This window comes from Petromyzon marinus, chromosome 21, assembly GCF_048934315.1.
Source record: "Petromyzon marinus isolate PM22_M1 ecotype Great Lakes invasive population chromosome 21, UKy_Petmar_22M1.pri1.0, whole genome shotgun sequence".
NCBI classification, from domain to species: domain Eukaryota; kingdom Metazoa; phylum Chordata; class Hyperoartia; order Petromyzontiformes; family Petromyzontidae; genus Petromyzon; species Petromyzon marinus.
The window spans coordinates 9,103,836-9,120,203 of NC_133687.1; the positions used below are offsets into that span (position 1 = coordinate 9,103,836).

Sequence of the window (16,368 nt, forward strand, 5' to 3'; positions counted from 1 at the left end):
TCCGAACGAATACGCAAGAACTTGGGATGTATATTGTTAAGCCATGATCAGTCCACTGCTGGATAAAACGTAGGCCTTTTGGTGAGCTTAGCAATGGAGCGGGGAACGATTTGGTGGAATTTATCATTTGAGAGTTCTTGCAAATGGAGACGCGAGGTAAATTTAAGACACAAAAAGGTTTCGTTTACATTTTGTGGCGTAATGTGAACATATTACGTTGGGTTTTTTTTTGTGTTCGTGTTGTCCCAGTTGAATGGGTTAGCACGGATTCATATCCTCAAAACATTCCACCCCCATAAACAAAAGCACCGCTCGTGAGACTATTTGGCTGCTATAAATTTACACGTAAGCCACTTCGTTGAGCTATCATTTGTGGCCAGGTCGCTACTGACAAATAAGTTAATAGCTTTGTGGGCCTTACCTGGTAAGATAAAAACAATTATTTAGTTTTATTTGGACCGTATGTATATATATTTTTTCAGCAATGTGTTTACTTTTCCCATATATTTTACACTCCTATGTTTTTTTATATATATATCGTTTGTTGTTGTAACGTTCTGGACATATGTGGAAAAAGAGCTTTATAGCTCATCGGAATCCTCCGGTACAAATATTTTGGTTCTGATGGGCATGGGGGCGGGGGGGGGGGACGATCACAGCTACTCCGATTGGTGCAAACTGTGGGTGGGGGGGGGGGACCTCTCCGTCAGGGGGCGGAGGCAATATTTGTCCTTGCAGCCAATCGGATGGCAGTTGACGCCCACCGCCGTTCGTCGTTCGCAGGAGGCAGACTTCTTCGCCCGGGTAGCAACAGAGGCTCCCGCGCTGCCGATTGGCCGGTCGCACGCCGTCACGTGATGTTTACAACCCGCCGGAGGCTGTGCGCGCGTGACCTCGCCCCCCCCCTCCCCGCAAGGTCTTTGGCAATTCAATACTTGAGCCTTTTAAACATCCTTTATGTTTAAAGACGGCAATAAATTACGTTGCATTGGCCTTTCTTGACTATTTGATGCATTTACAATGTAAAGATTTTTAAAAAAAGCATTGTTTTTAACTATGTGCAAGCAAAAAAACAAAGATCCCTTCGAGACCATTTGCAACACTTAAAGACTACTGTGTGCCCATATTCGTACGGATTGACCAAACATTTTATTTTGTATTTCGCTAAATTTAGAACTGTTGCAAAAATATAAAATGACCTATAAAGATGATAACTCTGCGTTTTACACGTCATTATGCAACGTAGTTCGTTGCCAGCCTGGGGGAAATATCCGTGGCATGTACACGAAGAATTACAATTTAAGAGTTAAAGCCGAACGTTCGACTTAACGAAATTGCAGCTTTGCACTGTTTTAAGTTTAAGCAGAGCGTATTAATGCAAATTGTACGCTCCGTTTCCCTGCAATAGCAGCTTCAAATCAAGTTTTATAGTAGAGTGTCAATGCATTATTTCATTAAAAATTACAACCTACCGCAACCCTAAATGTGCAAAGTCTCAAGCTCTCCTGCGTTACTTTAATTTAAAACAAACGTTTAAAAACACTGCCCATCGAGATGTGTTTAGTTTTTCTTTAAGGGAGCCTTCGCTGTGCCCGACGTCATAACATTATGCAGCTCGAGCTTCGTCGCGTGACCAGGGGATTAGCCAATCAGCACGCGCGACGCCAACCCCCTTCGCCTCCTTCGCCTGACGACAGGGCGGGGAAGCAGTCGTCTCCTGCTCTCCGATTGGTTATCTTCATTTTTTTTGTTGGCAACCACCAATCACGAGCGACATTTTGCATCTCAACCCGCGGTTCACACACACACACCGCCCCCCCCCCACCAATCACAATCGCCCTGACGGAATTCGCGCTCGATTTATGCAAATGAGGCGTACGTGCGGGGGCGGGATTGACCTCTGGGGGGTGGGGGGAGCAAAAAACGGAAGCGGCGGCGTCTTCTGGAAGAGGTAGAAGCCACGGCGCGCAATGGGGGGGAGAGCTCCATTCACTTAAACGGGCATCGTCTGCCGGAAGACGCAGCTTTCAGAAAGAAAAAAAACGCGGTGCATTACTATAAAAGGCGCCGTCGGCGCGCCGCTTCTGCGTAGTCGTAGTGAGGTGGCCGCGGAAGTCGATTCCGCGGTGGTCGCTTCAGCAAGTCGCGGCCGTGTGGACTCGTCAACGCAATCTTAAGTCGTCGTTGTCGTGTTTTAGTAGGCAGGCGTTTGTGTGTAAGCAGCGGAGTCCGTCGGTCGAGAAGAGGTGAGTTGTGAGAAGATGTTTTGATGTTATTATATAATTTTTCAACAGCCCCGTCGTGGTGAATTGGGTCGCCATTGTGTCTTTGTTTATCCTTTCTTTAGCGCTCCGCTTGTTCTCTTCGCACTTCCTTGCCCCGATGTCTACGATTGCGATTGCCTCGCAGTCCTTTTAAAATGTTTTAAGCTGTCGCTCTACTAAATCCGTAGGCGTGTGCGCGGTTGGAAATGTTTGTTTTAGTGAAGCGGGAGTGGGGGGAGTCTTTGTTACGAGAAACTGCCCCCTTTTGGCGCTCGTGTTGTGGAGTCGGGCGGATGTCGACGCTATACGGGAATTAACGCAACATTAAATACACTTTTGTAGATGCTACTTATTAGTTTGGAGAAAGGCGAGCGTTAGTTGGTATGTTTTTGGCTTTTTTTTTGAATTAAATTGACGGGTGTAAACAAAACGAACACCGCCGTCGATGAGCATTGCTATTTTGATAATTGTTAATTGTTTACGTAATTAATGGAAGTACAATAACTTGCATTTTAAAACCCCCATTTTAAAAAAAAAAATCTGATTATTTTGACTACTTGCTGGGGGAATAACGTTTATCATCTACAAAGTCAATGTCAGCTCGGTTGGCCTACATATCCAGCAATAAGGAAGCACATCGTCTACCTAGAGTCCTAGATCAATGTGTAATTTTGGGGGTGGTTATAACAAGCGACGTTTCGTTTACGAGCACGTTCAGTTTGTAGGTCCAGTCGCTTTTAAAGTACCGCGGCAAAAAAACGATAACAAATATAATGCAAATAAAATGGTTTAATTATAGTGTGCAAATGCTGTAACCATAGACCCTAAACCTATTGACGACGGGGTTACTTGATTGATTACATTGTGTTGCAGTTGGCGCCGAATAAACTGGTGGATTATTATATTATGTTTGTAGTATAACAGTTTTTAGTGTTGTCCTTTTTGGTCAAACCAAGCCTCGGTGTGTGTGCGTGTGTGACTTTAATGTTTAACAGGTGGGGTAACGTATGACTTTGCACTGCCAGTGTGTAGTGTTAAACCCTTATTATTTAACTGGTTTGTCCCTTTTACAGCTGATGGACAACAACAACAACAAACACATTTGTACAAATCCTTTTGGTAACACCCCTCCCACCAACTTGATGATAGAATCCTCAACACGCTCGATGTTGATGGGGGTTGTTTTTTTAAACATCACCATCCTGGTCCGGAACCGAATCTGTGAAAGAGATTCGATTTGAGTATAAAGTGTAATCTACTTTATGGATAAACATGTTAACCTTTTCCAGTGTAGGTGGTTTTAAAGTGTTTTTTTAAAAAATGTTTCTACGTTTTGAATCTAAAAAAATAATGTTCTGAGATGATTTTTTTTTCCATTTACGTAGCTTGTATATCGATACACAAATGATATTTGCACTAACTAGCCCCATGACAAACGGCATTGATAATGATTAATCGGTTAATGCTGGTGGTATCAACTAAATACTGATGGTATTGACCAGCCCAATGAAATGCGTTACCGCTATTAATAACTTGACCTGGCATCTCAACTCGCATAGTAATCAAGCGAGCCAAGTGTTGACTCGCCTTGCTAACTAAGTGGTACTTAATTTACCCCCGAAGAGATGATGGGCTGAGACCGACCACGCAATACTATTATGAGCGCTGTTGACTAGCTTATCGCGTTTCTATGGGTTGTTTGGGGGGAGTCGGAGGCCGCCAAACGCAACCATGTACGGCTTTCGGCCAGGAAAGTCGCACGGACAAAATTGCACACGGAGCGACACATTAACGCTCACAAGTTTCCAAATGAAACATCTTTGACGTCGTATTACGTTTCGAATTGAGACAATTTGATTTCTTCGTTAAAAGCTTGTATATCATTTTGACATCCGGAAGACTTGATTGAAAACGACATTTCGCGTGAACGTTTCGTCTCGTCGTTAAGTATAGATGGCCTTGCTGGGGGTGGTTCGATTCGATGCTTACTTTCACCCGTATGGGATTGCGGGGTTCGAGATGAGGCGACGGTAGAGCTGTTGGCCCGTGCGAGACGACCGCCGTCTGCAGATCGATTCCAACGTAGATCGAACGTCGTGTCCCTGCGCCTAACGTCGTTCATGCAGGGGAGGGGGCACGTGGGTTTACAGCGCCCCCTACATGACGGAAACGACATGGAAAGTGCAGCGTTCATCACAGTTGTGCGCTTATATAAGAGTATAGTATATATCATCATCATTAGACCGCCTTTGCCAGTACCAAAATGTAATAATAGGTTTCCCCCTTTTTTCTGACAAAACTTAAAACCTTTTTTTTTTAACAAGGATTCATGTTACCGCATAAACCACAATACCTGCAGTCAAAATGCAAACAAAAAACATACTATGATAATCTATGCATTGTCCTTGAAACTGATTGGTCCACACCAAGGAACGGCTTTCTTTTGAGCCTCGACCCAATTGGTGCTCGACCAGTTGACGCCAAAAAGGCGTACAGCTCAAAGACAATGCACTATCAAAGTAATGAGGGTTTGGGGTGAGCATCTACATCATTAGACCACCTTTGCCAGTACCAAAATGTAATAATAGGTTTTTTCCCCTTTTTTCTGGCAACAAAACTTAAAACCTTTTTTTTACAAGGATTCATGTTACAGCATTAACCACAATACCTGCAGTCAAAATGCAAACAAAAAACATACTATGATAATCTATGCCTTGTCCTTGAAACTGATTGGTCCACACCAAGGGACGGCTTTCTTTTGAGCCTCGACCCAATTGGTGCTCGACCAGATGACGCCAAAAGGCGTACAGCTCAAAGACAACGCCACTATCAAAGTAATGAGGGCTCGGGGTGAGCATCTACATCATTAGACCTCCTTTGCCAGTACCAAAATTTAATAATAGGTTTTTTCCCCTTTTTTCTGGCAACAAAACTGAAACCTTTTTTTACAAGGATTCATGTCTGCATTAACCACAATACCTGCAGTCAAAATGCAAACACACCAAGGGACGGCTTTCTTTTGAGCCTCGACCCAATTGGTGCTCGACCACATGACGCCAAAAGGCGTACAGAGTATTAAAATGTAGCCGCTCACGCCGAGCTCTGATTGTCCCGGTAGTGGCATTGTCTTTGTGCTGTTCGCCTTTTGGCATCCTCTGGTCTAACATTGTTTTGAGACGGGACTCTAAAGGAAGCTGTCTCTGGTGTGGACCAATCCGTTTCAAAGACGATGCAACATATGCTGTCGGAGCATGTGCTTTTTCGTTTGCATTTTCACCACAAGTATGTGGTTTAATGCAGACATGATTCTTTGTGAAAGGTTTCCCTTTGGTGTTGTAACATCTTGGCACGTGTTTTGTTTGCCAGACAAAAGTGGGAAAACCTGTTTGTTAGTATTAACATGTGTTTTAAAGGTAATAAATCTAGTACATAAAGTACTCGCCCTAATACTGTTGAGCACTAACAAGTTATTGTGCAGATGCCAACTTGCCTCTACTTTAACCGACTTGGTGATATCAACTGTCCCACTAGCTTAATGGGTGCCAGCTATTGCAGTGCGTATGAAGTAGATTGACTAGTGACGAACTTGACGTTAATATTGACTAGTATGTATGCGGTATAACGACAAGCTAAGTCTACATGCGGCATTACCAGGACAGTGTCTGGGAATTCCCCACCATGCGAGAGGGGAGCTATGATCATGAGTCAGTGACCCAACGAAATCCTCAGACATCTGCGTTGTTGTTAAAAACACGGCAGTAAAAAAAAACACCTTGTGTTGCAATGTTGACACGCAATGCGATATCGTGTAGACATTTGTGCTTGTATTATCATGGGTGTGCTGTGGGTCTCGGAAGTCGATTGTATTGTCGCCTGTGTAAGTATGGATCCTAAATGTAGACATATTGGTCATTGTATGTGGGTGTGTTTATTGTTCTCTCGAGTCATTGGGTTTCTGAGTCGTTGCGATAACAATGTGGAATTGTACGTCTCGACTGAAACCGCATTTCGCAACACTACAGAAACCACTATACTGGTGGTTATGACTATCGAGGCACGGAATGGCTGGTTGGGGGGAAGGCAGTTTCGACTTCAGTGTTTTTTGTAAAGATTGTCAGGATATGTGATGATGAAAATGTAAAGGGAAAAAACAGGGCCTTAACGAACTCCAGCAATGACCAGAGTGGTGAAGTATGGTCAGGCAACCCCTCATTAGCAATGCATTTACAAATGGGGGTACATATATCAAGATTTACCATGGGTAATGTTATTGTATGCCATGAGTTTAGCTGCATTGTTTTGGCAGGCATGGATTTGCTTCATATCTTAAAAGTGATGGTCACTGGAGAATTTCTCAATCTGTTTTAAACTCTTTCAATAATGTTATCCCAAAATGAACGTTTGCCAATTTGAAATTCAGCCTTGTCTGACAAGTTGGACTTATTGGACGAAAGTGCTGTAGAAAATTGTTTTTTTTATTACTCTTTGGTTCTATTGACTTTACCCAATAGAACCAAAGAGTATGGATCCTAGCAGTCACGAAAGCTTTAAATCTAGAATTGTTTTTTTTTAATTATATAGGCTTCCCACTGGTTAAATGTATTTGTATTGGTATCCATAATTAAACATAGTACGGGGATAGCATATTAAAAACAGGCGTCTAGATTATTTTGCTGCTATACATTTCCACGTAATAAGCCACTTCGTTGAGCTATCCTATGTGGCCAGGTCGCTTCTGAATAATTGGTCAATAGCTCAGTGGGCCTTACCTGGTTAGATAAAAAAATAAAATAGTTTTATTTGAATGTCTTTTTAACCGACTTGTTTACATTTATACTTTGCATTCCTATCGGGTTTTTGTATTGTATCGTTTCTGCCATGCCCTCTGACATCTGACCAAAGGAGCTTTATAGCTCATTGGGTTTGTATTCCTCTCAATTGTATATAAGCTCCCGATTGTGGCTTGCTGTGCGCATGCGCAGTGGGACGGGAGGGGGGGGTTGCTGCGTCCGCCATTTCATAGCCGCGCGCTGTCCCGGATGTGGCAACGTCTGCGCATGCGCCGCGAGGGCGTGGCGACATTTTGTCTACGGGGGCGGTTGGGGCCGTGCGTGGGGGGGGGGGAGTCACGTGGGCAGATGAGGCCACGCTTTGTGACGTCACGGAATGTTGACATTGCCGATAAACTAAAAACACCCCCCCCCCCCCAAGTATTTGACTAAAAAAAGTATATCTATAAATAAGCTTGTCAGTATCGTTCCCCGTGAGCTACTTGACCTTTACTTAACCGACTCGCATACATTTTTTTATAAATAAACTTAACCTTTTAGTTGATGCATTGCTTTTCATACTCACTTTGCCACCGGACAGTGATCGATTGTAGATGGAATCGATGAAGTAAGAATACAAAAATTTGTAGGTTTAAGTTTTAGATTAAAGTTTGTTTTTAACTGAATAACTGCGGAGAAAACGGTGATTTACCCATGCGCATGACAAATTAAATAACATAAAACAAGCACATTGGATGACGCAAATGGATATCGGGGTGAAAAACAACCATATATATAATCGTACTCAATTTGTTAACACTGCCTGAGGAAACGAACAGGTGACTTTTTGGCAATGGTTCTTAATAGCACATTATAATATATATTTTTTACCAGATTAAGATGCCCTTGATTGTTCATCCTTCTCTTTGAGTTGGTTGAAGTTCGGAGGGGGGGGGCAGGTAGTAATTGGCCATACTTCACGCTGGTCCAAGTCGTTGAATGCAGAGCGCATTGGCGTGCGCACAATAAAACATGACTGAATTTGCTGAAGTGCCTCGTGCTGCCGATGGTGGAGCCCCGTAGCAGCCTACGACCTTTGCATATACTCGTCACCATTTCCAAACACTGTTCAACTGTTTAGCTCCTGAGATTTTGAGGGATCGGGTGCGAATGGGACGGGGGGAACCATCTGGCGATGTGAACTCCCTCGTCTTGTATGTTGTGGGTCGTGGGCTCGGTCCCGACCCCGACGCCTTTTATATTTAGGAGTTTTAATGGTCTCCCTTTTAATGGCTTGGATTTTTTTCTCTCTCCGGCTCCCGTTTTTCCCTCCACGTTTAGAAACGTGCGTTAAAGATTATTCGCCCGCTATACATTTCCACATGATAAGCCACTTTGTTGAGCTGTCATTTGTGGCCAGGGCGCTTGTGAAAAAGCGCTATGTAAACTCGGTGGGCCTAAACTGGCAAAATGAAAATTGTTACATCATGGGACCTCATTTGCCAGTAGCAAAATATGAGAAGGTTTTCCTATTCTCACTTTGTGCTGTGTACTCCTTTTGGCGTCCTCTGGCCTAACACCGTTTTGAGACTCTGCTCAAAAGAAAGCTGTCTCTGGTGTGGACCAAGCCGTTTCAAAGACAATGCATTTATTATCAGAGCGTTTTTTGTTGGCATTCTGACCACAAGTATTGTGTTTAATGCAGACATGATTCCTCGTAAAAAGGTTTCAGGTTTGGTGTTTTAACATCGGTTTGTTGCCAGAAAAAAAGGGGAAAAGATTCTTATACAAATTGTTGTTTTAGTTGGTCATAAGCACAGTTGTTACCACCATACCCTAACCATGTCCTCTCACCCCTCGCTTTTGTCACCCCCCCCCCTCGTGTTAGGATGACACGGTTCGAGACTCCAGAGGTCGCCGCGGGGGCTGCACCCCCACGCCACGGACAGCCCCGCAGCCAGACACGTCGTGGTGGCCAACAGCAACATCCGCAGGGTGGGCGGGGCGACGGGCTACGGCGCCCGGGAAACGCCAAACATGGCACTGCTGCGCAGGTGATTAGGGAAATTTCGTGCTGCGGTGGGGCCCAGGATATGATGACGTTCATTTGCTGTGTTATCAGATTGTTGGATAAACTGGAGATGTGTTTTATTTTTTTTTGGATGTATTTTACTGTGCGCCGCTGTGATGTGAAGCCCTTTTTTTTGGGGGGTGTGCTGCGCCTTAGGAAAATGTAAATGACTAAAATGTTCGGCACTGTCTTTAACATTTTGGTTAACTTTCTGAAAAATCCATAGTACCCGTTTTTTGGGTTAGAGTGCCTAAATATATAAACGTGTCGTTAAACCTGCCATCACCTGGCAGCAGGTTTGTCACGTAAACAGAACATGCCAATTCGTTACTCGTACCACACCAGTGTGTTGGAGAGAAAAGCTACAACATTTACAATCCGAGTGACGTTTCGCCAGTAATTGCAACTCGCTTCATCATATATGTGTGCTTAAGAATCTCCCAGCATATTGAGTGAAACATTGGACATCGTGCTTTCCAATACCCTACAGCCACGATAACTTATGATAACTTATTCATTGTTGCGAAGTTTCCAGCAATGGTTTGGACTAGGGTCGTGGTATTTTTGAGGGTGTACTTGTCTCCCAATATAATGGTGACAAGTGCAAAGTATGCTGTTGATAAGACCTTTAAACACAGATCATGCAAACACTTGGTGGAGTCTGCAAACAATGCAACCGCAAAAACTTACGGAATAATAGAATATGGCCGTCTTGGATAGTAATCTGTAGAAATAACTATTGAATTGAAGGCTCCCGTAATTTTAAATTTACTCCCTTGGCAAACGGCAAAACAAGAGCCTGTTGAGAAAGGTCAAATAAATACATTCTACTGTACCAACAAAGGTTCTAGTAGTTTTGCTTGACATCAAACTTAGCCATCTGAAGCTCGTCATACTTTACTATTCAAAGTAAAAAGTTAGGCATGGCATCCGGTTGAGGATGTTGGTGCAATGCCATTGCAGCCGATTGAATCTAGTGTGTGTGTGCGCGCGCGCAGGCTATGGTGCAATTCTCCACCAGCACCTCTTCTCCCGTCTCCATTCCCTCGCGTCGCTCGCCCTACCTGAGCTCCACCCCGAGCCCTACCTCACAGTCCCCGCCCGCCCGCTCCCCACAAACCATCCGCTCCCCTCCCTCCCGCTCGCCCCAAACCGTCCACTCCCCTCCCTCCCGCTCGCCCCAAACCATGCACTCCCCTCGCTCCTTCGACCCCCGCCGCTCCCCTCCATCGACGACAAACGATTTCTGCTCAGCGTCGTCTCCCCGGCAGACCGGCTCTCCGCTCTCCCGCTCGCCCCGCGAAGGCGGCGATTGGCCTGCTTACGCCGGAGCCAAATTTAGCGAGCCACCGTCTCCGAGCGTGCTGCCACCGCCCCCCGTGCACTGGGTCTCCAGCACCGCTGGCGGCAGTCGCAAGGGGAGCGACGGCGCCGCCCGCGAAGGCGACGCTGCCGAGGAGCCGGCGCCAAAGATCTCTCCTGCGAAATTTTTCGAGGATGCTGGGGCCAAGTCTCAGAGCGCTGCTACGGCGGCAGCCACGGCGGTGATTGCTTGCGCGCTGGGCGCGCGTTTTCCGGCAAACGGTTTTGCCGCGTACTTGCCGCCGCCACACGCCGCCACGTACTACAGCGAGATGACGTCGCAGCTGAAGATGCTGCTCAAAGTGCAGGCGTAGGAAGGAGGAGACGTGAAGAGCAGAGACCGCGACCGACCAAATGGAACGAGACGTGTGCCGTTAACGGCCTATGCTCAATTTATTTTGGACTTGGACAGACGACAACGTGTGTGTGTGCGCGTGCAAAAAGGGGTTTCAGGCAACTTGATCCTTCTGCCTTCTGAAGGAATGTGTGGGCATCCCGGCGTGGTGACTAGATTTTTAAATGGACTCTTAATCGTTCAGAAGATGTTTGATCACTGTAGACAGGCAGGAGGATGGCCTTTTTAAGGCACAGAGGGTTGTGCACAACACCTTGTGCTTGCTTCTGAAAAAGTTGGGGCCTTTTATATTATAAGGCAGGGTGTGGGGGGGGGGGTGAAATGTAAAAAGAGTTGGAGATGTTTTGCGTTGGAATCTTGTTTTTATCCCTTACAAAATTAGAAGTTGTCACTAACCAAGGTTCACCAGTTGCCAATCACAATGTGATTCTGTCTGTGGCAATGTTTTAAGTTCTGATGAAATCGGCACTAGGAACATTTCTTAAATTATTTTTTAAAATCTGCAGTCGGGCAACTGGCCTTGGCCTGTACTGTGTGTACAGCTATGGCAAAGTGTACTTGGCACTGAAATGTTTACTGCCAGTGTTTTAATGACTTGCACGGGGGTGTAATGGGGAGTGGTGTTCTGGGCTTTGATACACTGTAATGCCCAAAATGACCCAGATTCAGTTACTGGCCATGGTGATATCTGAATCTGGTTTTGGGGCCTCCCCTAGGTCAACTCGACCTAAATTAAGTACCTGGTGTGGTGTTGTATGCACATCAGCACCAGGAAGGCAAAAGGGCGTTGGTGGTGCTGGCCACACCACTCCCTTATGTGCCGTCCCCAGCCTTAGGTGCTCACTGTCTGCACTCGGGCTAAGTTGGGGGCATCTTTGTGTGCACGTTATTGGCTTTGCTTGGTGTGTATGGTAACTGCAAAGCACTGTTGTGCGCGCATGTGTTAGGAAGTGGTTGTGTGCCAAAGTGACTTCAGCGAATCTTAACGCTCTCCAATTGATGACAAGCACTTGTCCAAGCTGCCCTGTGCGGTAACAGCTTCAACATACCAAATCTGGTGGTCCGTTTTCATCCAAATTTATCTGTACATTTTTGGCTAAATTGCAAAACGGCAACTTTTGAAAGCTGAAAGGCAGCAACCAAGCGAACCAGTTTTTTTTTTTGATCCCACGCAAAATATCCCGAAAACGTTATCTCTGTGCATAAACACGCCGTCCGTTTTACACGAGTAGTAACAACAGCATTCGACGCGGAAGACTTGTTTATTTCAATAGAAGACTGAAGATGAATTGGGGGGGGCTGGGGGGGGGAAATGGATCGGCTTGGATCACCAGTGGAACCTTTTTTTCCTGAAGAGTTGGCATCAAAATGAAATCTTCACGTGCTCAACTTTATCACAAATATACTGACTGAAACGTCTTTAAGAGCCCAGGTCAAGTGGGATGATGGATATGGTGCCACGCCAACTGGTGCCTCGAAACCTATTAACAAACCTGAAACATTGCTTGTCAGTGGTTGTACAAGCCACTATCCTTAAGTTGGCGTTTGCCAGGAATCGGTGTTGGCTTGTACTTGAAAATTCTGTCTGGCGGTGCGTTTCTTGTTTTGTTTATAGTTTACTTCTTACCTTGATTGTCGGAAGATCGTGTGGACGTGAATGCATTTAAAAATTTAGGGCCTCTTGATTGCCTTGAGCTTTTGATATGACGATTGTTTTCCGAGATTACATTAGCTTGAGGCAAACAATGGTTTTAAAGTCTTAACGCATTTACAATAGAAACGGGATGTTCGCATGGGCTTTGTGGAAGGCTTTCATGCAGTTAGAATGGAACTCTAAAAGGCACGTATTTGACAATGACTTTGACTAGTGTTGATGACCGAGCCTTTATTGGACGACTTTTTTTTAGTGTACGGTATGACGTTTAGTTTAAAAGGGGTGTATGTAGTGTGCGCACATGTGTACAGACGGGAGCAGAGAAAAATATTGATATTGTATATTTTAATTTTGAAATCTATTTTTGTGGAAGATAAAAAGTTGGCAGGCTTTTTAAGTCAATGTGAAGCAGCCGTTTTAAATGGTCGTGGATGTGAGCGGCAAAATTGTTTTTAAGTGAAATGAAAATAAGATTGGAACATGACGGGGGGGGGGGGGGGGGGGGGGGGAGAGAAATTGCCACTTCCATGACCAGAGTCTGCATTTGCAAATTGCCATTTAAATGCTTTGAAAAGCATTGGCAGCTTGCGTCCTGGTGACACCAAGTCGACCAGGTTACTGCCAGCCTTGCTCACACCTTGTGTAAATATGTTTTTATTTATTTTCTTCACATCTTGCCAATTGTAAAGTATTTCACATGTACATAAGATGCATATGAAGAAAATAACTGGGGTTTTTTTTTTTTTACAAAAAAGGTGTGGAGCATTTCAAAAAAGCGGAAATGTTTTCCTGGATTTGTGATGGCCCTTTAACTGAAAAAAAAATGTAAAGGTGCTTAAATCGATTTGTCTTAACCCCACGCAATTGGCCATATTTGACACTCAAAAAACTGAACAATGGAGATTTTAAGGAACGCTGGTTTGTCAACCAACCCATAAGCGCACTGCAGAGATGCCGTAACGTTTCATCTGCATACAATTACAACAGGACTTGACCAGACTTTGATTTTTTAAAAAAATCCCATTTTAGAAATGAATGCAATCATGAACTCGGCATTCTATCACTGTAAAGGTTACTATCGTGATTTAATTTGCACCTTGGTATCAAATTGGCTACAATTGTACATATGCCAACCCAAAAATATTTTCATCGATCACAAGGAGTGTGCAGTAAAAATTAAAATCTGAATTGGATTCTACTTTAAAATAGTAATCAAGTTCTAAGTTTTAAATCATGCACGCCCTATTTGCTTAATGGGAACATTTTCCCACAATTTGGCTTTGTGTACGGGGCATTGTACAATTTGAGATCTGCACAGACATGGTTAAATTGAACCTGGGTGCAATTTTCACACGAATGCGCACTTGAAAAAAAATGGAGCCCTGCAAAAAGGCAGTGAGCGTATTTTTCAAGCAAATTTCACCCTTAAACTGTGGAAGAAAAAAGAAAAACGAAAAAAAAACAAAAAAAATACTTCTACCTAATTCCAAATTTATTTTTCTTCTCTGGCTTTACTTCTACTGTCTCTACAAAACATTCGCTCTCCACCAAATACATTTACAAACGCGAACTCGCCAACCATCCAATCTCATTACATTTGCAGCCCATGGTCATGTTAATAATGTCGCCCCAACTCTCGCCCCAATGCTTGCGCGCACCGCATCCGGGGTATTTAAACGCCATCAGTCTGACCACTGTCCATCGCTTCATCCACTTTTTTTTTTAAAATACCCGATACGTATATAGCTATGTGCACATTATTGGTCACCTAAAACATTAATATTCGACAACAGTTGACATGCCCAAACAATATCTGCAGCACCATATTACCGTAAGCATTGCACCACGCAACATTCCCGACATGTGTAACAGCAGTCGATGCACATCACTTGAGATGCGTCAACCACTACACATGATCACCTGTGGATAATACAATTTGCATTGCCATTAAATTGCACACGCTTTGGCATCAGCAACCACTGCAGCGTCATTGTAGATTATGTTCCCTCGATGCAAAACTCATCCATTGCTTTAAACACCACACTAACCCTACCAAAAAAACGAAATCAATGTATCGTCTTACAACGCCCACGACGCATCACCTTTCAACTTTACACCAACGTTCAACTCTGCAACCATCGTGCAAACATTGTTTACCCACTGCACATACAACTCCGCCATGCACTGCTCACCACAGCACTTGCGCGCCTTTCCAGCTATTACTCGGCAGTCATTCATCCTACCTCTGCTCTCCTGCTTACCTGTTTCACTCTGCTCTTTTTACCTCTGCTATCACTCTCATCTCGCAATCCGCCACCTCTTGCTATCCCCTCTTGCTATCTATACCCTCTCACTTCTACCCCTCTTTGTCCCCTCTTGCACCCTTCCCTCCCCCACCCCCAAATCCTCAAAAAAGCTATAACCAGTGAAGCCGGTACGGCTGCTGATAGCGCCTACCTGGTTTGTGTGCGTCCGTGTGTCCCGTGTCCATTTATTATCTGACCTGTGTGCACACCACCACCGCTCTCACGGAACACATTGGATTTTCCACGGTTGGGTAGACTGCCCACAACTCGCCTGACACTTCCCGCTAACGTTGGCCAGCATAAACTAATAGTGAAAGTTGAACTTGCAGCAAACGAGCAGACGTCTCCGTGTATACCCACGACCCTCTGGGATTGTATTTGGACAGTATTCTGTACAAGCAATATCCTGGTTTTGACCTGGTCAGTCGGGCCTTGAATCGATGCCTGGTGAAGTGCCAAATGTACGTAAAGAGATGCCAAGGTTCACCAAGTAACATTAAACATTTGGCATGCCTGCGTGCTGTTGTGCTAAATGAGAGATTACTCAAATGACCCTGGTCAGGATTTTGACTAGATTTTTATCAAGATTTAATGCATCCTGAATATCTCAATTATGTATTTCCTTATTTGTCCGCAAACAAAAAATCACTTTCGAGATTAGAATCTTGATGGCAAAGAATTCCCCATTGCACGCTCTTGCGTTGATACGCCACCTGGCGGAATAAGCGCAGCATTGCACAACGGGCCCCTGCTGTGCAGGAAGCCTGTGACTGAAAACCTTTTATATTGCTGCCTTAAGGACAAATATAGGGAACATTTCGGGCAATGACCCTAACGCGCACAGAGGCCTCAGTTTAGGGATGGGGACTGCAGTTAGACATACAATTGGTGTCGGTGAGATTGTATTTAAGACCGGGAGCAAGTGGAGGGCTTCACTATTCTGGCAAATTGCCCAATGATGCTGGATGTAATTACCAGCGAAACGTACTCAAATTGTAATTGTGGATTCACTCTTCAACACACCGGTGGGCTAAAGTGAACTATTTGGCTTTATTCAACGTCACTTTTTTTTAACTGACCGTCCTTGTCGGGTGGTGGAGGGTTACGCCACTTATAAATAACGCGATCCAACCCAAAAAAAACATGAATAATACTGGTCGCGAAAACCGACGTGTTAAACCGAGATTGGATGGGACTACAAGTTTAAGATTCGGTGCGTTTTGGACGCATTCAAGCTTGGAATTGTATACCGAGAGGCCTACCAGGCACGCGTGTGCAGAGCGAAATATGCCGTGCTCGCTGTTCACCGAGGGCAAACCGGCCTGCCTGCGTGAGTTGCACCATCAAATCGCCGCCTAATTGAGGGGCTAATCGGGTGCAGCGGTTGTGCACGCCGACGCAGGAGGTGTTGCCAGGGAGACGGGCGATAAGGGTTTATTAATTGGGCTGGCGGGCGCTAGCCTTCAAAGAGACGCGACAGCTCTCCGATAATTGGCAGGAGGATGCAAGGATGTGAGCGGTGAGCGAGGTTTTTTTTTAATTTTGCTGGAGACGAAGAGTGAAGACGTCTCGGCACACTGCCGCTCA

General features: G+C 44.8%; 1 protein-coding gene across 1 annotated transcript; it reads left to right on the plus strand.

Moving 5' to 3' along the window:
- The first annotated feature begins 2,032 nt into the window (after positions 1-2,032).
- LOC116944459 (uncharacterized) lies at positions 2,033-14,194 on the plus strand. The gene is made up of 3 exons (XM_032958083.2): positions 2,033-2,246; positions 8,922-9,087; positions 10,103-14,194. The coding sequence occupies exons 2-3, from the start codon at positions 8,923-8,925 to the stop codon at positions 10,778-10,780; spliced, it is 843 nt and encodes a 280-aa protein (XP_032813974.1). The 5' UTR covers positions 2,033-2,246; position 8,922; the 3' UTR covers positions 10,781-14,194.
- The last annotated feature ends 2,174 nt before the right edge of the window (positions 14,195-16,368 follow it).

Coding starts and splice junctions, on each gene's coding strand:
- LOC116944459 (XM_032958083.2), top strand. CDS start 8,923: ATGACACGGTTCGAGACTCCAGAGGTCGCCGCGGGGGCTGCACCCCCA. Junction 9,088..10,102: donor AACATGGCACTGCTGCGCAG/GTGATTAGGGAA, acceptor GCGCGCGCGCAG/GCTATGGTGCAATTCTCCAC.